This window comes from Chelmon rostratus, chromosome 20 (genome assembly GCF_017976325.1).
Source record: "Chelmon rostratus isolate fCheRos1 chromosome 20, fCheRos1.pri, whole genome shotgun sequence".
NCBI classification, from domain to species: Eukaryota; Metazoa; Chordata; class Actinopteri; order Chaetodontiformes; family Chaetodontidae; genus Chelmon; species Chelmon rostratus.
Genome location: NC_055677.1, coordinates 17,029,564 through 17,051,455, shown reverse-complemented (window position 1 = coordinate 17,051,455; position 21,892 = coordinate 17,029,564). Strand labels below are relative to the sequence as shown.

Below are 21,892 nucleotides of genomic sequence, written 5' to 3'. Positions count from 1 at the left end.
GCAGCCTAATGCAGTCATTCATAAATCTAATCACATTTTACAGCCTGTCTTCCTCGCTTCTCCTATCTCTTTCCATCATATTCCCTTTTGTGATATCACATTATGCTTTCATTTGAACAAATCAAACTCATCTGGTGTCATTAAAGGCTCCACGGTCGCTCATCCGAGGTGTTCTCCTGGCCAACTGAAGCCCTGAGACAATTGTGACTCAAGTTGTGCAAATTGAAGCACGCCGTGGCTGAATATTTGGCGGGTGGTCTTAATATTTTGTGCACAAAGTGGAAGTGGAAAGACAGATGAGTGACGGAGCTAGACACTTTCAGCCTCACCCCTTGGCAGCATCCACATCCCTCCACTTGTCACTTTTTACTTAACACCCCGTCACATAACTTAACACAGCTCACATAAACGCCTCACCATTACCTACTCTGTTTTCCTTTTTAGACCAGAGAGGGAGAAAATAGAGGCAAAGAAAAGCAAACCCGAAGACACGAGCGATGATGAATAAAGCCTGTATTGTTGGCAGAGGAAGTGCCAGTGCCGATAATTAATCATCCCATATATTTGTCTTTCCTGACGCTGCATCCTCTCCAAAAGCTGCCGTAAGAGAGAAAACAAAAATACATGAGGCGTTGAAGGAGGAAAATAAAGAGGCTTATTAGATTAATTTCCCTCTGCACTACTTTCCACTGGATGGATGGTTTTGCGGTGATTGAAGAGAATGGTTTTGTGTGTGTGTGGCTGTCGGAGAGTGTTTGTTTGTATGTGTTTGCACCTAGCGGAGGTGATGACAAAATACTTCACATTATAACTGGCAGTTATGAGTTTACGAAGCCGCCTGTCAGTGCAGTCATCAGCGTTTAACTGGGTTTTCAGCACACATTATGGCCTTTATTCTCACTCATAGCTTGAATAAACCTGTGGAATAAATGATTAAACATAAAAAAAAAGTAATCCAGACAAAAATGTATGGATAGGAAAAAAACGGGTGCATTAGCTTTGCGTGCTCCGGAGTGGAATTAGGAGAAGGGAAACTCTTCCAGTATCACGAAATCGGTTGTCGATCGCCTGCGATGCTGAGTCGAACAAAGGAGGGGTGGAGAGATGAGGAGGAGGAGTGTGGTAGAAGATGGGTTGATGGGGGGAGGGATGGACAGAGGACATGAGATGGTAGAAGGTTAAAGGGGGAGGAGCGGACGCCGTAATGGGGTTATTTGGTGGGGGTGGGGACTATATGAAGCATCGAAAAATACATACATACATACTTAGATAGTATTTCATAATGAGGCTATGGTGTGTGTGTGCGTGTGTGTGTGTTGCGTGACTAATCTGTGCCTGCTACAATGAGTGACGGAGCGTAGGGCTGATCTCTTCGAGTGAGCCACATGCCCCCTGACAGCACACCCATAAGAGAAACACGCAAACATGCCTCCAACACGCAACACACACGTCACCAATGCACATGTGACAGTTCTGCACGCCACTCTCGTACAGGCTAATTGCATGTACACACTCTGGCATGGTAGTAGGTGGGACTCTTAAGGCGGATAAAAACATAGTACGTATGTAGTGTGGTTGACGGAGTGTGACTTATTTCATGATATTTGTACAACTCTGGCATGTATTTCAGTCTTTACATTGCCCAGACTTAAAAATAGCTAAATTTTATGCAGGCTCTGAAAGACTCGTCAGAGGACCACGGGCGAAATCTTCTTTTGTGCCCCCCCCCCCATAAAGATCGTGTTCGCTTTCTAAAATGTTTTCAGCGCTGTCTCTGCACGTTAAAGCGAACGTTGCGTGCGCATGTGGCCGTATCGTGTGAGACGAATCCTGTAAAGTCATGAAATCCTCCGCTGTTTTGTCTTGCTGGACAGGCCCACCACTCAGACTAATACCTGGCCTTAGTGCAGTGCAAAAGGAGACTGATAGAGTTAATGTGTCCGCCACATGTGTGAGCGCCGGTCCAACTCTCTCACGGCCGTATCGCAGTGGTTGTGGGAGAATTGGTGAGCACGATTTGGGCAGTCATTGTTGTTCTCACTCTCAAAGTTGCCTGTGTTGAAGTGGCTCTTAGTATGTGCTCTATACTCTGAGTGTGCAGCAGTACAGTATATTAAAGTCAGGAACATATATGAGCACATATTTATCCCAGCTTTTGTAAGGTTCATAAGAGAATTTACTTTTTTTGTGTGGCCACTGTTTTAATTTTCATTTCCACTTGTGACCACCGGACATCAATAAGCCCCCTGTTCCAGCTCATTTACCCTTTGTCTTTTCATGTCTTACAGCAAACCCAGATAAGACCTCCAGGAAGCACCTCAACAGCACAGCATCCTCTAACCCTGAACCCAGGAAAGAGAGCCTTCCACTGGGCACCACTGTCAATGAAAGCAGCCTCCTCCTGGAAGTAAGAAACCACATGTTTGCATGTGTATGTTTGTGGAATATTTCTGTGTGTGTGTGTGTGTGTGTGACTCCTGTTCATGTTTACTTGAACAGAAAATCTTGTGTGAATGTAAATACTGTTCTAAAGCCATTTCAATAAGATCACTGTTCACTATGCTGTTGTCATATCGTTGCCTTTGTGATTGTACTTTCCTGCCCGTTGGACATCACAGTTAGTGAAATGCTCACCAGCTTGCATTTGCCAGTCAGATGCCATTTTTGTCTGAGTGACTGAGTGGGAATTGAGAAGGGGGGAGTGAGGGGTTTTGTGTGTGTATATGTGTGTGTGTGTGTGTGTGTGCCCTTCGCCCTTTGCCATGACCTCCTTTGCAGAGCCATGGTGTTGCGTGACATAAGGGTGAGACGCGAGTGTCAGAGCTGATGAAGGAGGTGGGGACTCACACATGCTGGCGGCTCGAGCGGCCAGCCGTGTGTGTGTGTGTGTGTGTGTGTGTGTGTGTGTGTGTGTTCGTCCGTATGAGTGCATCTCTGTCTGAATGCATGTGGTCGTGTGTGAAAGTGAACAGAACAGAGTGAGAAGAGCACACCAAGCCTGTCAAAAGTAATCAGAGCAAATAGAAATGTGTTTTCGTCAGTTGACCTCAGACCTTTAATCACATTTTACCCACAGATTAATTAGAAGTGCTTTTAGTTCAGGGTATGACAAGCAACTTGGCTATGACCAACAATGCACACAATGCATATTTTGAATATACTTTACAAGTTGTGAAGATGCATTGTTAAATTCCTAGAGAAGCAAATGTTTTCTTTTAAAGGCATCAGTGCAGACGGGGTGTCATAGTCAGATACATAAAGTACATACAGCAGCACTACATCGGAACTGTGAGAGCATCAGATCATTGCTTCACACTCAATATCCTAATGGCTATTTGTAAAACAACAAATTATGACACTGATCGTGGCCCAACAACTGCATGCTCACACACACACACAGCCGAGCTGATCCACTGAGGCCTCTGTTAACGTGTTAGGTTGTCTCAATGGGGTGGTAAACAAAAGGATAGATTGACTGTAGTGATGTGCTGCCTCCCGTTGCGTGACTCAACCTGCACCGGGGCCTCATAGCAAACTGTGCACTAGTTGTTCTGGTGATGGGATCCCAAGAGAGGGACGAGACAGATATCTGCGTGTGTGTGAGACTTAGGCTACTTTCGGGGACACATTTCAGACTCAAGACCAGTTAATTGGGGATGGCTGGTACAATTGGGGACAAATCTCGTGTCCCCAATTGGAGAACAGCTGATTTTTGGGTCAGCGGTTATAGTAATCTCCTTTATCCAATCATGTGTTCACAAAGTGATGAACCTCCCTGCATCCCTGCTTGTGAACAACTGAGCCTTTCCAGGATGCTCCTTTCATACCCAATCATGATACTATCACCTGTTACCAATCAACCTGTTTACCTGTGGAATGATCCAAACAGGTGTTTTTGGAGCGTTCCACAACTTTCCCAGTCTGTTGTTGCTCCTGTTCCAACTTGTTTGAAACGTGTTGCTGCATCAAACTCAAAATAAGCAGATATTCACAAAAATCAGTAAAACATTAAATCTTTGTTTTCAATCGAGTTTAATTAAAAAAAAATGATAAAAAAGCTATCACTTTCTGTTTTATTTATGGTTTACACTGCATCCCAGCTTTTTTTGGAATCAGGGTTGTAATTAATTGCATATATTATATTTGCAATCTCTGTCCATCCATCCATTCGTTCCTGTGGCAGCTTGTTTTTTAAAGGGTCACAGGGGCCCGGAGCCTATGCCAGCTGCCACTGTGCAAGAGGGTACACCCTGGACTGATCACTTGTTTATCACACATAGAGACAAACAACCTAGTTAACCTACATTAACCTGCATGCCTTTGGACTGTTGAATGCATAAATACAATATATGTTGTATAAAATATATAACATCTAAAGGGAAGGGGACAGAAACAAGCATTAATTTGCATTTTATTTTGCCAAATTTATATTATATTATATTATTATTATTATCATTATTATGCAGGATGTATAATTGCATTTACCATGTTAACTCAGGAACCAAAGACCACACCGCTAGCACGGCTAAAAGCTAAAATAAAATTTAAAAGAAACTTTTGACTCCGTGCTCTAATGTGTTTCTTATGTGGGACTGTGGTTTCACTCATTGGCTGATACCCAACATTTCTACAAATACAATTCAACATATCAGAATCTTCATATTCCTCTTAACCTCAGTATGTGTGTGTAGGATGTGGGTGAGCTCCCGGTGGCAGAAGGTCTCCATGTTTGTCATGACCTCATCATCGCTGCTTTCATCTCACTCTGACAGCTAGACAGAGGGAAAACCAAAGAAACTCTGTTGAAACAATGAGACGAGGCTCCACCGCCGCCGCCTCCCACCTCTTCTCCTCCTCCCCTTCCTTGCTTCCAAATCCAGTGAACCAATATTTTATTTTGGGCTCTGCGTGCAAAGCGCCTCTTAAGATTTGTAAGTCAAAGCTTTCAGTCTCCCAGGGGCGGTTATGGGAGCCGGGGGCGTCGTAGTTGCAGATATGTGGTAGAGCGGGCCAGCAGCAGGTGCCTGTTTCCATTACCTAAAGGCTTTAGTATGCAAGGAACTGAGGGAAATGTGAATGGAGAAAACATACAAAAACAGCATGCGCACAGTACAGCCAATGTCAGAGTCTTTCTTTTTCTTTCTTTCTGTCTTTTTTCGTTATTTTCTTTCTCTTTTCCTACTTTATAATAGACATTCAAATGTCTCTTGCTTGGTTTTTAATTAGCTTGTTTTTTTTATAAAGAATACAGAGTAATAAGTATTATAGTTGTAAAAGCATTTTGTTAGTTTTTCTTTCCAGTTCTTTATCTGTGAAATAAATTGCAAATGAGCTGTCCTATTCCAACATAAATGATGGGTGTTCCCATAATGGCTTTGGATATGTGAAAAGTAAATGCGCTGTATTCGTCTATAAAATATATTTGCCAGGCATTCCGTTTTGGAAAGCCAATTACAGCAATCAACCTACAAAATGTAGCGTTTTTGCCGGCGCGCAGACTTTCAGGTCACAAGTCCAAGGCCTATTTGTTCCAGAAGAATAAAAATGTCAAAGAAAATGGGCTGCAGGAATTGATTGTGGCATTTCAATGACTTGAAGAGGAATGGAGAAAGGTGAAGTGGCTAAACAAACCAAAATGAACCCAACATGTAAATACTGGCTTTTTTATGGCCTTGCAGGACCTCCTAACAGTCACGTATATTCAGGCCCTTTTCGTGTCCATTGTTTGGACATGTTAGCCTAATCCCAGACCGCTGAGTCATTTAGATCATGACTGTATTTACTTTATATGCAAGGAGCTTTACATTTCAACTGCTTGTTGAGAAAAAGCTCTGCAACCGGATAGAAATCATTCAGACACTATGCTGTATATGGATGAGATATCTTCAATATATCACCATCACAGCTTTCGTCGTCATTACACAGCCACAAGCTACACCGCCTGGATACCTTATCTCACTTCACACACATGGTTTTGATACAGCAAATATCCCAGATAGTCATATTCTTGGTCTAAAAACCAGAGATTTTCACATTTTGGCGTGTTGGATTTGGACGAAATGCAATGTTTTCATAAATATATTAGATTTGGCCCCAACATGCTATTACCAGATGTTTGCACAGCCCCATGTGACCAATATATTAAGTGCACTGGAAACTAAGCTATGATGATCCCACATTACCCTGTCTTCGTTTTAAAAGTTTCAGAGCAGTCCAAAAAGATGCCGTGTGCCTTTTGTGGCGACAAGGACGTGCACACATCTTTCACAGCCAAATCTTGTTTAAAGTGCTGAGTCAGGTTCAAGATCAGGAAGAGTGATCCTGTGCAAATGCTTGCTGGAGAAAGCAGTGCGTCCGTGTTTGTGTGTCTGAGTCTACGGGGGGTCAGCCTCCCCCTGGATGTCGTGAGCACGTGCCGGTCGACCTTGTCAAACAACATCTGCATCCAAACCGCCAAGAACCTGAGTCATCTCCCCGTCCCTGCTTCCCTCCTCATCATACATGTTTTTCACATATTGTCATGTCACAGTCCAGATATGTTCCTGTCCCCTCGCTGCTCTGTCACCGCACGACTCAAATCCCTCTGGGTTTTAGAACAAACTGCCGTATTCAGAGGCAGGTCTATCGGGGGGAGAGCTCGGCACTGCTCGCTAAGGCAATCAGATCACTGTTAGGAGAAAGTGAAAGAGGGAGACGTGGAGGAAAAGTGAGTATGAGTGTGAATCGAGAGGCCACAGGGGTATACCACACAAAAACACACACGCACACACACACACACACACACACATCAGGGAAGACCTGCATAGTCTCGCAGTAAAATAGAGGTGACAGACTCTGGCAGCAGTAGTCACGCAAGTCAAGTAGCCTTGCATTTGTCACGCTATCACGGCTGTGCGCGCACACACACACACACACACAGACACACTCACTGGAAGACCTCTTCCACGTCTCCTTCCTGTGTTTTCTTTTTTTCTCTCACACACTCCTGTTTCCATCTCCATCTGTCCATCCCTCCTCATTTGACTCAAGCCAGTTATGTATTTATTGAAATTTTCTTTTTAATCAACACTTGTCTCCGTAAGCTGTGCCGGCCAAACACATTATTCCCCCTTGTGTGCAGGGGTGTGTGTAAAGAGGCAAAAGGAGGGAGGAGAGTGTGTTTGTGTCTGGAGTTTCTCTGCTTTTCATCAGTGTGTTTGATATTACAAATCAAAGCATGTTACCAGTCAAACAGACTTGATTATCAAAGATCCGAACTTATGAAATACATAAGTTTAAAGGGGAGCAAATAGACGTGTGTGTCATCTTCAAGTTAACTGCTTTAAAAATACCATGAGTCTAAATTCCAGCAAAAATATTTTTTAAAAGTCTTTCAAAAGCAATATTTTGCATAACAAATCAGCCTGTTTTACTTGGCCCACTCATTTCCATTGCCATCTGTCTTTCATTTTTTTCTCCAGTCTTGTATTATTCTATCTTTTGTTCCATTTTTACTGTTATTTGCTGTTCTCAGAATTATGGAAAGAATGACAGAAATTGAACATTGTGCTAAAAAAAAGTCTGGTTAGTGTCAAATTCTGGCTGTGGTGTGTCTCGAGCTTTAAAGAATAATTGTACAGTAATGACTGTAACCACAGCTGGATCACAAATGAAACCATTTGAGTCTGTTGCGCTGTCTTTCTGCAGGGTGAAATCATGCCGTCTAAAGTTAGCCTTGCAAAAATGGCACCGATTAAATGCAGTTGTTTCTGTTTGTCAATTATGTATTTGCACTTGAGTTTATTTGCTGCATGAGCTGCCCTGAGTCACCACCTATTTCTGTCTCTCCGTGTGTGTGTTTGTGTGTGTGTGCAGTCTCTGACAGGCTTTGCCTTGGTGGTGAGCAGTGATGGAATGGTCTTTTATGCCTCCTCAACCATCGTGGACTATCTGGGATTTCATCAGGTGAGTTGAGCGTCTCAGTTAGACGCACAGAACTGCAAGCACCACGCCCTATAATGAAGGTATTATACTGTATGCTGAACATATCAACAGACGGAATAGTGGGCAGTGTTTCATGTCACATTGTGCAACATTTCTCTCAAAAAGGTGCGTTATTCCCTCTGTTTATTCATGTTCTAGCCAGACTTATTACGTTTTTGACAAACTGTCAGTTGTCCATGGCCTCCTGCCTGAAGCTAAGGAAACCTGAATCCATAAAACTCTTTCAGGAATTTAGGCACCTGACAGCAAACACAGCCATTAGGACAAAAAGTGCACAAACAGTGTTAATATTCATCAGTTTTTTGGCGTCTTCTTGGTCTCACAAATATTCAGCTTAACGTCTCTTTCCTATACTGTTTACTTTGTGTCTGTGCCTTCTCTGTTGTGGTTGTACTCACCTCAAAGCAATAACGAAAGAAAGAAAAATAAATATTCCAACACACTTTAGTCCAGTCTAAATGAGAGTGGTCCCAATCCTCTCATCTACTGTAACTATTCCTTTAAGAGTTTGGATCAATTCTAAAATAAATTTGTAATCAAACAGATTTCACAATTTTTATCATAGTGGAGATGTGCAGCACCTATTGATGTCACCTTATCACAGGTAGGCTCACAAATCCAACCTGGCACCCCCTCACAAAGCCCCTTTTCACTAAACAAGTGTCAGAGATCTCTGCCATCATTCAGCAAGTTCACCTTTGGCCTCTTAACCCTCAGCCAGTCCTTTCTGGTTTCTTCCATCCATCCCTTTGCACTTTATTTCCTCTTCATCTTAGGGTTAATGAGGCACAGTGAAAGTCTCTCTTTCAGTCTGCCTCCCTGCTGCCTGATAACTCTATCTAGAGGGCAGAGTGATCCCACTAAGTCACAGCTAAGAGGCCACAGGAAGGTGAAGTCCTCCGTTTCACCCTGAGATACTCTCTGTGGGTGTCTGCATATGTGTGTGTGTGTCTGTGTGTGTGCGGGCACTGATAAGTCACCAACGGTTTAGCTTCCTTCCTCTCTGGCAGCAAGACCCAGCCAGTCATTAATTATGGATGGTATCAACACAGGCTTGCCTGTCCTGCGATGCTGAAATCATCCCTCTCCTTCAAAACCATGAATAAAGTGCTTTTCACTGTTAAAATCCCTCCTTCGCCCTCATGCCTGCTTACACACACACACACACACATGCACACACACACAGTACACCAACACTTTGGGGTAAAAATTCTTCTGCTACAGCGCTCCCACTTGGCTTACAAGCAGATGGGGGCAGTAACCCAGCGCCATGAAATCGACATGAAAACCAAAGCAGTCTGGAAGATCCTGCCACAGTGTGTGTGCAGGGTGGCAGGGGAGCCAGTAGAGACAGACAAAGAAAATGAAAACTTTAAGGTGCAAGTATAGTGTGCACTTGTATGTACGTGTGAGAGGTCAGTCAACAGTTTTTAACGTGGGTTGTCTTATATTTCCATATACATTCATTCAAATGAGGAACAAGGGAACTGTTGAAAATGAAGTCAAGCAAAAAAACCCTTTGTAAGCTTATGTTCACCACATTTTATCATGCTGTCTGATGTAAACAAAAAACGAACACTGTTCAGTATACTCACTATAAATGAGACTTAGACCAGAGCTCTGTGAGGCTGAACACAGGCACAGCGGTGCTTTGAGCCAAAGGCTAACATCAGTATGCTAACATACTTACACTTAATTTATTTAATCAGGGGATCACCAAAGTCTATAAGATTAATCCTGTTAAGCCTCAGGCAGTGAGGACTAGGACCCAGATGCAAAGTGGAAACGTAATAAGGTTTATTCACAAACAAAGTACAACTAAAGACGCCAAAAATGGGAAAAAGAGTTCAATAATCAAAGTATCAACTAAAGAGTTACCAAAAAACACAAAACGCCCAAAGGGGGATAAGATACTAAACAAAGTAACAACAAAATATCAAGACAGAAAATACTCGGAACTCAGGGAAATACGCAGAAATACAAAACTGGTGCGTTGCTAGAATCTTCCTCAGGAGCGAGACAATACGTGCTACATGCAGGAATAATCTGGCACCGGAGGAGCGCTTGGACTGGGCTTAAGTAGCCAGCGCTGATTGGGCTGATTACTGTCAGGTGTGGTAGTCAGCTTCGCTCCTGAGGAAGACCGGCCCCGCCCTTGCTCATGCACCTGTGGGCAGAGGGAGAGAGAGAGAGAGAGAGAGTGAGCACCGGATAACAGAACAGATCGTAACATGACAAATCCTCTGGGGATCTTGAATGTCTGTACAAAATGTCATGGTAACTATCAAATAGTTGTTGTGATATTTGTCATTGGTGCCAAAATGGCTGTCCAACAAACAGACTGACATCCCCAGAAAAGACCTGACGTGGTTTGTGTTCGCATTCAAAAAAGAAACAAGTGAACTTACAAGGTTCAGGATTATTACAGTTTGCCATATTTCATGCTGTCTGATGTAATGTTGGCTGAAAAGCAAAAGCATTTCACAAAATTCAAATGGACCGATTCATGCCAATAGAACCACAAGAGGTCCTTTGTGTATACAGAACATGGCAGTAACAGTATGTAAGACATGACCCGTTCATCCTGCCAGCCACTCCACATCAACATTTTGAATTTGACAAATGCAAAAACAGACTTTACTCGCTTAAGAGAAAGAGACAAAACACTGACAGGCAGCACGGGCTCCCAGCATGCAAAGCAGCCAAAGCATATTGTGTGATAAGGAGATTCATGGTCACCACAGGCAGAAAATCACCGTTTATCCATACACAAGATAAGCGTCAAATACAAATCATGTAGTTATCCGCGCAAGTCGAAGATGTCAATACTGAGAACTACATGCGTTGGAATGCATACCGTTCTATATGAGAAACCGCAGGATGCATGTGTTGTTTACAGTGAACAGTCTGTCCTCGCTGTACATAAAGAAAATGAAAGCCTTTCTTTAACTAAAACTGTGATCAAAACATTCTCTGAGCCTTTCCCACATGCTCAATGCTCGCAACGCAGCTATCGGTTGTTTTTGAGTCACATTGTTTGCCTCTAAGGCCTTGACAACATGTCACATAATTTTGAGCCCACAATTGTAGAAGGACACTTATCCTTAATATACCACAGGAAAAAAAAAAAAGAAAAGAGAACGCTTCACTAAGTAGCACCACAAGAAAGCCCTGGAGAAGAGCAGAAAACCTCCACTGGCCTTTGATCCCATTTGTTACTGGGGCAGTTAGCCTTTGAAGGTCAGCGAAAATATCACTTATTCTTCTTTTTTTTCCTCCTCTTTTCCTCTCTGTGTTTTTTACGAGAAACATAAACAATAGTCACTCGATCCGTCTGTCTGCCTGACTGCCGGTAGGGAACCAAACCACAGGACGAAGCGGCCGCCGAAGACAGTGGGAACAGATTGTGTTTTCAGAGGCAGGCGATCAAAAACCCTCGCGTGCCACCAGTGTGGAAATTATGGAGAGAGTGCAGGGAGGAGGGAGAGGGGGAAGAGAAGAAGGTTGAACATTTTAGTGAGGAATCTGTCATGGAATGACAGAAAGCAAAGCTATTGCTGGAAAAGAGAGAGAGGCATGACGAGAGTGAGTTGGAACCCGACTCGCCTGATGTGTGTGTGTGTGTGTGTGTGTGTGTGGATGGGGAGGGTAAGCTGGGCTGGACCGCTGTTCGGGAGCTGGTGTCACGCGATGTTTGACAAACACAGCTGCCCTCGCTGGCCCTACAGCTGCCCGTAGACTGTTACTGTATTGGGTAAAGGCCCCAGTATGTGTGCATGCGCAGACATACTGTATAGCTGGACAAGTGTGCACGTACAGTATGTTTCTGTGACTTCCACTGACTTTGTGTGTACAGTATGGCCCTTGTGTGTGCGATGGGGGAAGTTAGCACGCTCCCTGGGAATCCTGAGGCAGACTGAGTGTATCTGAGCAGCAACGGCAGGAATCTCCCCTCCAAACTGCAGCTACCAGCAGCACCGACGGCAGCTAAACACACTGGTCCAAAGTCAGTCTGCGGACGGAGCTGTGAACACGCAATCTCATGTTTCTTGAGACTTTCAGGAGATGGCATGATGAAAAAAATCTAAAACCAGAAATTTCTCTGGCCGACTGTCATGACTGAATGCAATATTTTCTTGAACAAATTTCCATGGCGAACTCAACAGAATCTGTTCAATTTTCCCCACAGACTGACGTGATGCACCAGAATGTGTTCGACTACATCCACATAGACGACCGTCAGGAGTTCAGACGCCAGCTCCACTGGGCCATGTGTCCTCCACAGCACCAGGGGACGTCAGCGCACCAGGACAACCAGCTAGCTGCAGGGACTGGTGGGTAGCTTCCCTAGAAAGGAGGAGCTAGTTTCCTTGGGGAAGCTGTTTGGTTACAAGTTCATGTGGATGGGCTGGTGACAGACTTTCTTTATTAAATATTTTAATCACGATTCGATTTTTGAGGATCTGCTGGTTACTTTTGAGACAGATCTACAGTAAGTCACCAGTATTGTGACTGACACACTGCCAGATATATCCTGTCAGATATCCTCTATAAACATGGGTTTACAGTACATCCAACATTAGTACATCCAAAGACCAACCAATGACCAACTAATATTATCTTTTGAAAACAGATATGTTTCATTCTGTGCCCTTAGTTATCCCATAAGAGTAGATCCACATTTCCAAATACCAGCATCATTTTGGAATATATGCATTTAGCACACAAATTGCAGTTCACACGACATCATTTTTCTTCTCCTCCATCTCAGGTGAGGACTTCGTAGTGAGCAGCCTGTTCCATTCTCCCGAGGCTGGGGGAATTCCTCCTGAGCTCTCCTGCTTTCTCAACAGATGCTTCATTGCCCGAGTCCGATGCCTCTTGGACAGCACCTCTGGATTCTTGGTGAGTGGTCTGAACCAAGCTGCCAGCTAAAGCCAACAGCAACTTCAGTTTTCAATGCATTAAAGTTTACGCAAAAACCAAAAAAGTGCGGAATATTGCAATGAAAATTAAACATGGGCTAAATGTTGCCCACTTTCTGGGAGAAGACCCAGGCCTATAAAAAGTATTATGACCCCTTTGATACAGCACAACTTCATTTTTAATTGTAGTGTGTACATTTATTTATAGTTGTATTGCAAGGCATTATAAGGTAATTGGGTGCCTGGATGCAGCAGCAGAATAGGAGCCTGGTTCATCCCTCATGGCTGTGACTAGAGTGGTTTGGAGAACGGCAGTGGAAAAGCTAGAGGCCCTGATGACAGAGCAAGAAGAATATGGGTTTGGACCGTTTCATCAGGGTCAATAGAGTTCACTGTCACCAAGTCCGCACTGGTTGCACTGAAGTTGGCTGAGCAACACAAATTCTAGATACTGGAAGCATTTGTAGCCAATTAGTGAGCAAATATTGCTAAGATGCTTTCCTCATCACTCAACATAATTGCAGTAAAGACACACAAATTGTAATGTAATGTACAGAACTCAATCTGCTAGAGAGATAAAAAGCCCAGAAAATCTCCCTCCACTGTTAAAAAATGAAATGAAATTAGCTTTATTGAGCATATTTGCTAGCCACAGTACACAGGCTTCATGGATGTCTGTTGGTCCAGACTGAAATATCACAGCAGCTAATAAAATTTCCATCAATCTCAACTGTACTTTATGTTTACTGCTAATTAGTTAATGTTAGCAGGATAACCAAGATGGTGAACCTGGTAAACTACCCCCACATCACATGTTAAACTGCTAAACATCATCACAGCATGTTTGTAATGTTCAGCGCGTTGTAACTCTGAGCATGTTTGCGTCGTGATGTTAGCATTTAGCTCGAAGTGCCGCTCTGAGTGCGTACAGCCTCAAAGAGCTGCTAGCGTGGCTGCAGACTCCTAGTCTTGTTTAAATACTAATGTGTGCAATTTTCTCACCGGTGTGTGTATGGTTATTTATTTTTCAGGCGGTGGGGAATCTTTTTCCTATCAAGGGCCATTGCAATTTTTATAACATCCTTCAGGAGCTATGCTAAATTATTGAACACATATATCACACTAACCTCAGCGTTGACTGGAGCTGCTTCTCTTTGGAGAAGTGTCTGATGTCAGATGGTACTGATGATGATGCTGGTTGTCGAGTCAGTCAGTCTCAGAACCAAGTCTTTGCCAGAGTCAGTTTTGAAAGAGCTGCGCTGAGCAGTCGGTCCTTGCTTTGCAGGTCAATGAGTTCATGTTGTCTGGGACATCAGCTGGTCCCACATTAATCGATGTATAAATATTTCAGTTCCTATGTTTATTCTACATGTCCTGAAACCTCTCACCAAATGCCTGAAGGAGTTTTCACGCTCATCAGCATATTCAGACCTCATAGCAGGTCTTGTTCTTGCAGAGGAGGAAAATGCAGTGTGTCCTCTTTCCAGTTGCACAGCTTTAGTTTCACTGCAGCTGATTTCACATCTGAAAGCAGAGAGCTGAGAAGCTCAGCTTGAGCGTGAGGTTCAGCTCTTAGAGGTTCTTAGTAATGTCCAAGATGAAGCATTGCTGCTATTTCTGTTCTGCATTAATCTATGAGTGGACACGGACAGACAGATTTTCTGAAGAGCTCGCATATATAGACCACCGAATATGTTCAAACCAGTAAATTCTTCCTCTCCTCTCTCTCAGACTATGCAGTTCCAGGGTCGACTGAAGTTCCTCCAGGGTCAGAAAAAGAAGTCAGCCTCCGGGGCTCTGATGCCCCCCCAGCTGGCTCTGTTCTGCATAGGTGTACCCCTCCTGCTGCCCTCCATCACTGAGATGAAAATGAAGAACATGTTAATGCGGGGCAAGAACAAGGGAGGAGGAGGAGGGATTATCTCTTCACTGGAGCATGGGTAAGAGGGAATGAAACCTCATACATGAGAAACATCCCTGCAAGTTTCACTGAAGTTGGAAGGATGATGTATATTCACTCTGTGTCCTACGATAGTTTTAATGGGGGTTCTGTTCTGTAATTAAAGGTCAAGCTTTTTAACACAGACATGATGTCGCAGACACCATTGGTCCAAACTTGAGATCTGATGCATTGTGGCAGCTTCTTATGGCCCCTAGAGATTACATTGATTTGCCCGATGGGGGAGCTAGAAGTAAAGGTCAGAGCTTACACCAGCCACAACATCATCACTTAAGTTTTGTTAAAGCGTCAAGTGTTAATGTACATCGTCACCGGTCAGCACAGAGATGCCCTAATATTTCATAGATGTCATGTTTACTTTGGTTTAGCACAGTTTATATATATAAAAAAAAACATAGTTAGCAACTACCTTGACAAAGATCCATGAGGCAGGAGGACAAAAAAACAGTGCTGGAGTGATGAAAAATTACATTGGCATCAGGCCCCATGTGCTATTTATTCATTTTTCAGTTTATTTTCTAGAGATACCGGCTTATTACCCAGCAACAGCTTTATGGACACACAAGCATTTGCCCTGAGACCCAGTTACCAACACAAACATGAGCCCTTTCCTCACCCAGCAGGCTCTGACACCAAACCAAACGAGTGCTGGACGCCTTACCTGTGGCCAATTAGGAGTAAATACATGCCTCAGCTTGGATTGGGCCCTCTGTGCTTCATGCATCATTAACTGTGTTGGGAGGCTGAGAGGCCAAGAGTTGAGCTGTAGTCAGGGAGCAGAGCCCTCCCACCCCCTCTGCTGTTCATTTCTTCTTAGGATCATCTACGGCAGCATGGATGATGTTAGTTTTCTTTACAAAAATACAATTACTCAGAAGTGGACAGCAAGCCAGCTGCTTGGATTAGGAGGCCATGAAGTTTATCGGTTGAGGGTTGAGTCTTCAGTATGCGAACGCTGCCATGTGCAATATACATGTCACCTGATTTGAAGGAAAAACACCGCCAGTTAGCTAATATGAAGTCTATCTTTACTTATGCAATGGGTAGTACTTGAAAATCTGTATATTTGTTAATGTAATGTTGTTGAATTCTCAACATGTGCCGCATTTAACTTTAGATCCTAAAAGGTCTTTACATCATAAAAGTGATTTTACTGAGGACACATTACCACAGAACATACAGCACTTTACATATATATTCACTTCCAATTCTCTGCTCTAATACTTCTCTAATTCAATAACACTAATCCAGGCCTTAGCTGCTGTTCTTATCGTATCATTATAGTGTTTAATGAACAGGCTGAACAGAGGAAAAGTAAAATTGAAAGTAAAATATGTCATGATAACTGATGGTTGGAAATGGCCTTGTGTCATAATGAGGAATACACATTTTATATGGAATATATAGTGAAGGAAGTACATTTGTGAACAAATGATATAAGTTTGATTTCCTCAGCAAAAGAAAAATGTGATTTTTGCAGCTGAAACATTCCCCTCCTTCTAAAATAATCTTCAGACGGCATGAAAAATGGCCAGCATTAGCCTACACCCGTGATGGATTTACAATTATTCTATGCGATATATTCTGATTTAAGAAAAACCACTGAATTCAACTCAATCCAGTCTGTGAAACGACTCAGTTCCTATTATTTCTGCATGCGTGTGTAAAGTCCAGCTTCATTTTTAATGAAATTGAGCCCTTCCCTTCCTGGTGTTAGCCTTATTGAAAGCTTCCACTCACATATTAATCAACAAATGAACTGCATGTTAGAAGAATACGTGTGTAGGAGAATACGTAGAAAACGTATTCTCCATTGATTGATCATGATGTCAACGTACAACAAATTCAATTATCCCATATCAGGAATCAGAAAATACAACAAAAAAAAAGACATTGTTACGCATTAAAAAAAAGCCAAAGTCTGAAACACAAGATATACAGCACCGTACTGCCTATAAACTTTGAGTGTTGGCTGTCATTGATCTTTGGGTCCTGGATGTTGACTCTGTTCTCAATTTTCAGATGAGATGAATCCTGGAAAAGATGAGTCACTTTTGGAACGATTCTCTCGTGAACCTAAGTGAACCAAAGCTAGATATTTGTTCTTTGAGTCATTCGTCAATCAGTCGAAAAAACATCCAGTTTGTGGACTGTATATCTGAGTGGACCAATTATATTTTAAGAGTCCACCTCTTCTTGAATGTCCTGAAGGACGACAGAAGCTTTGTGTAATCGACGTTAATTGATTTGTCTTGTTGTTTTGTGGCTCATGATCTCATTGTCCTTTTCTGATCCCTCTCTCATGCATCCCTGTACCTCACAGTAAGCGAGGGGAGCACCTCCGGAGGCACACTTTCAGTGGAGGGATGGGTGACATTGCAGACCCTCTCCTCCTCTCCTGTCCCACTCCTGGCGCTACCCAGCGAGGTCACCACACTCCCTGGACCCCGCTCTCCAAAGACAACCTCAAGTACCGCCCTGATGGCTACTACAACCAGGAGGAACCCCTCAACTACTGCAAGTCCTCCATGGCTCCCCATAAAGGTGTCAGCCCAGGCCTGGGCGGCGGCTGGCCTATTCGGCCAAACTCAGGTCCCCTCAGGGCAGGCCAGGGTGTCGGTTACATCCCCTCTAACCGCTTGAACAAGGCCGGCCAGTACGGGAAGCCATACCGCCTTTCCCCCAGCTGCCACAGCGGCCGAGGTGGCGAGGTTTTTGTCTCCAAGCTCTACGGGAACGTCCAGATTCCCACAGATCCAGATGCCTACTGCGTGGACCTGGTGAAGAACGAGAACGGCTACGGAGAATGCTATGACGGCCACCTGATGCCCGAGATGCCGCCCATTAAGGTAGAGCACGACTCGGACTCTGAGAACGGCTGCGATGCATACGGGCGACCCTGGGCTTGCCGCGACCCAGACGCCATTGACCGTCGCTATGGTAATGGGGTATACGACCAGGCCTCAAGCCTCCATCTCAAATCAGAGGCAGATTACTACGATCCGCAGTACTCGCCCTGTCAGCGAGGGAAAGCAGGAATCAGTCCACCGTACAACAACGGCAACTACCAGAACTATGCAGTCAACAACAGCGACAACACAACCGGACGTCTGTTAAAATGTGACAAAGACTTGGGCAATAACAATGACAACAGCCAGTTTAGTCCTCAGAGACTCTCCCACTCAGACTCTCTATGCAGCAACCAATCTATCAACCTCATGGACTCACACGTCTATCCACAAGACCCTCACAAGGCCTACATGCACCCAGACTACAACAAGCACGGCACTTACGAGTTCAAAGGTCACGGCCTGATCCATTCGATCAAGCGGGAGCCCATGGACTCCCCACCGTGGTCCGAGAACGCTCACGACATAAGCCAGTCCATGATGGTTGGTCCCAGGAACGTTATGCCATGTGTGATGAGCACAGGGCACCACAAGTCCAGTCCTTACATTTATATGCCCTAAAGTGATTGGTGCAAACATCAGCATCAGCCCCACCCCAACCCTCACCCCACCGTTCACACACACAAGCAATCAGTGTGCATTAGAAGCACATGCACCAGCATTACAAAAGGACAGTCTTTGCTTACGAGGATTCCCAGGATGTCAACATTCAAATCACTTCTTCTGTTTGACCAAGAGGTCACAAACAAGGCTCAGGTTCTAGTGTTAGTGTTGTGACAATCAAAAAATAATACTTTTAATCCAGTTTGTGGATAGATGATTTAGTTTTTAAAGGAAAACATTTTATAGTTGGTTCCAAGCACTTTTGGATTTAGTGACAATGAGACAAATAATGTCTAGAAACACAATTTCATTTTGTTTTATGTGTTGTGTACACCTGACTTTTGTGGGAGGAACAAAGATTTTGCTGTAAAAAGATACTTTTTTTTTCTAACTTTGTACACAGGAGATGACTTACACCTACTGCTGGGCTTACTGTGTCAAGGGAGATGGCTGAGTTTGAGAGCACACTTAGGAATCAAAGATAGTCTTCATGGTGGTTTTGCATGTTTCAATGCTTTAACTATAAATGGCCTACCTTTTTCATTACTACCTCCAGAGATGTAGGAATGGAAACTGCCAGTTTCTATGCATTTTAGAATTGCATTACATCAGCCCGCAGAGACTTGAAGCTTCATCAATTGCAGGAAAAAAAAATTTTGGTCATGGCTACATAACTGTCGCCAGATAACACGCTTGCAACCAGGGTCTGCTTTGAAAACACTCATCACAAACACGTCCATTCAACGACTCACAACGTCCCAGTTTACTCAATGGTTGTGTTCTGAATTTGATTGCTTTTGTCCGAGCATCCTTGAACACACGCTTAAGGACGTTTTTTTTTAAACTTCTCAGTAATGTAAAGCATATGCAATTTGTAGTTAATGGATCAAAACATGTAAAACTATTGGTGTGGCCAAATCTTTTAGTATAATCACTACATTTGTTTATTAAACTAAAAACAGCCTGATTACACATATTCTGTGGGGGCATTACATGAGGGGAGCAGTAAGGAGGGAAACAAACCCTTAACCACAAACCTGTGGTTCAGCCATGTCCTGCTGAAGCATCCTAGAGTAAGGTACTGAATCCTTGCAAGTCCTGCAGGCGCCGCTCTGACCCTGCTCCTTGTGGAACTGATAAAAGGGAAAGTAAAATTCAGGGTGCACAATCAAAAGTAGTAGGATGTTGATGGCAAAACTGATTTAAAAACAAGTCACAATTGGCATTTACCAGCATGAAATTAATAAGAAAAGTGGCAACAACTCAACTCAGCTCACACTAGAATTGCCCTCTTAGTTGCAGGCCTAAGACGAAGACAAAAGAAAGATGACCAGGTAAATGACGTATTAATTATCAGCTGAAGGCTCGTTTGGACAAGGAAGAAGTGTTAGTTTGAACTGAAGAAAAAGAAGCCTGTCTATTGTTACAAGGTTCAATGTTGATTCTTCTTTCGATGCGCACAATAACTTTGTAATTTTATGTCATGAAACTCCTGTTGAGCGTACAAATAATATTAATTTATGTCATTTTATGTCAAAGCTAATGTTGTACAGTGTGGATTAGTGTTTATGGCAAGATCAGCATTTCAACCAGCCTGTCTCACTGCAGATGCGACACATTTCCTTTGAAATGAATATACACTTTTCATGTTGTCTTTTCAGTCCGAAAACATCAGACATTGTCTTCACAATCAGTATTTTTGCACAAATGAACTAAAAGCACCAAATTGATTCAATGTCAGAGTCTCAGTTCTGTGAAGCTACTGTCGTAGTTTCTAAATTGCACTACTGGGAGTAGTTCTGTTGAAGTTCAGCCTAGCCAGACAAGTTTTTGAGTCGACACGCACAACTGTACATGGTGTCACTGTTTGGAATTTGTCTTTTTCTCTTTGTGTTTCAATAAATGTTTGATGATTCGTATTTATTGTAAGAAGCAAAAGTGCGTAATTTAAAAACTACAGTTTTGAAGGCTTTTCTGTTTCACTAAGGTAAATAAATGTGGCTTTTTTTTCTTGCTCTCTTTTTGATAATTGTTAAAAAAAAAAAAGACTGTCATGCTTGTCTCATGGAGGAGGTAGCTGCAAGGTAGCGAACACAGTGTACATATGCAGTGTCTTCCAATGTTTCTACGTGTTTTTGCAAATGGGACTTATCTATTAAAAGACTCTTCTTTATATGGAACATCTGGGTGAAGTGTCCTTCTTTTGATGTTAGGCACATAAGAAACAAAGCGACAAATTACTGCCGGCATGGCAGTACATGTCACATGTGCTGGCATTCTGGACCATCACAAAAAAAAAACAAAAAACAAGAAAACATATCTACAGTAATCAGATTACAGGTAATTAGATATTTGGAACATGAATATTAGCTGTAAATTACAAGCATCTCTATTAATCATTGACATTTTGCAATAGATGTAGTGAGTGCTTTTGTGTGGTATAAAAATCTGATACAGCTCAACTCAGATATTGTGAAATGTTGTACAGCATGGTCACTCCACTAATCTAATGGTTTCTTGCTCTCATGAACTTTTTCCAGAATGAAAAATGGCCAAATTCTGTTGTTCAGCCAACGTCCTTGTCTCTTTAGTAGCTTCTGAATTTTTCACGTATACCAAATGTGGTTTCATCCTTCAGATTTGTGTCTCTATTAATAATAAATGTGCAGCCGAACAGGATACAGAGTACTGTATCTCTGACCACATTGGCTGTATGATTAATGTGCTGTAAAGTTGGCATGACAGCGCCTTCACACGATCTGGGAAACTTAACACCCGTCTCTCACCGCTGTCTGGGACGGAGGCTAGAGCCAGGGGAGTGTTGGCATCCAGAGAGAGGTAGAGGGCAAGAAAAGAGGCAGGGGACATGAAGGGAAAGAGATGTAACCTAAAAGCTGTGGTTAAATCCTGGTCCTCGGGATTCCCAGTAGGGCTGGCGTCCGTCCCGCTTGGTCGTTAATTGTATTCACTTGGCACATCGCGTTTAAGATCCCTGAACTTTCACTGTCTGCTATATTCAAGGTTCCTCCCTCTGAACAGCGGTGCTGTTTCAAAATCACACAGTTTTGGATTACAGTAAGAAGCATTTTTCTAACCCTTATCCAAAAATCAGTCATATAACGGCTGTTTTGTGACAGAGAGAATCAGGTCTTTGATCAGTAAATGATCACCCACGCTTTCCATAGACCGCAGTGGGCCAAACAGTGGGCCACTAACAATTATACAACTGGAACGAAACTACGCATTAAAATAAGAAGAAGAACTGATTCTGATTCTGATTCTGATTCGACTCGGTTGTGCAGCACTTTTCAGCATAGTGGCCACATTCAAAACCACACATTATGCTGGGACATATTTAAACGACACCAGGAGCAATATCAAGACACAATTTTCCATTGTCAATTGTGTGAGAACTTGGCCATGTAAAGCCACAGAAAGGCGTGATATGCAGGTCATACCACAGTGTTTTCGGCATCATTGGAGCAGGTCTTGTTTAAATGAGCCACCACTTT

The 21,892-nt window shown here is 43.1% G+C and overlaps 1 protein-coding gene across 1 annotated transcript in view; it reads left to right on the top strand.

Annotated features, from left to right (window-relative positions):
- The window catches only part of ahrra (aryl-hydrocarbon receptor repressor a), a 68,364-nt gene extending 47,810 nt beyond the window's left edge, over nucleotides 1–20,554 (top strand). The window contains exons 4-9 of the mRNA XM_041961331.1: nucleotides 2,289–2,407; nucleotides 7,855–7,944; nucleotides 12,173–12,317; nucleotides 12,755–12,888; nucleotides 14,640–14,848; nucleotides 17,192–20,554. Coding sequence (XP_041817265.1) covers nucleotides 2,289–2,407; nucleotides 7,855–7,944; nucleotides 12,173–12,317; nucleotides 12,755–12,888; nucleotides 14,640–14,848; nucleotides 17,192–18,338 — 1,844 coding nt within the window. The 3' untranslated portion in view covers nucleotides 18,339–20,554. The remainder of the gene's footprint in view (nucleotides 1–2,288; nucleotides 2,408–7,854; nucleotides 7,945–12,172; nucleotides 12,318–12,754; nucleotides 12,889–14,639; nucleotides 14,849–17,191) is intronic.
- Nucleotides 20,555–21,892: the final 1,338 nt, after the last annotated feature.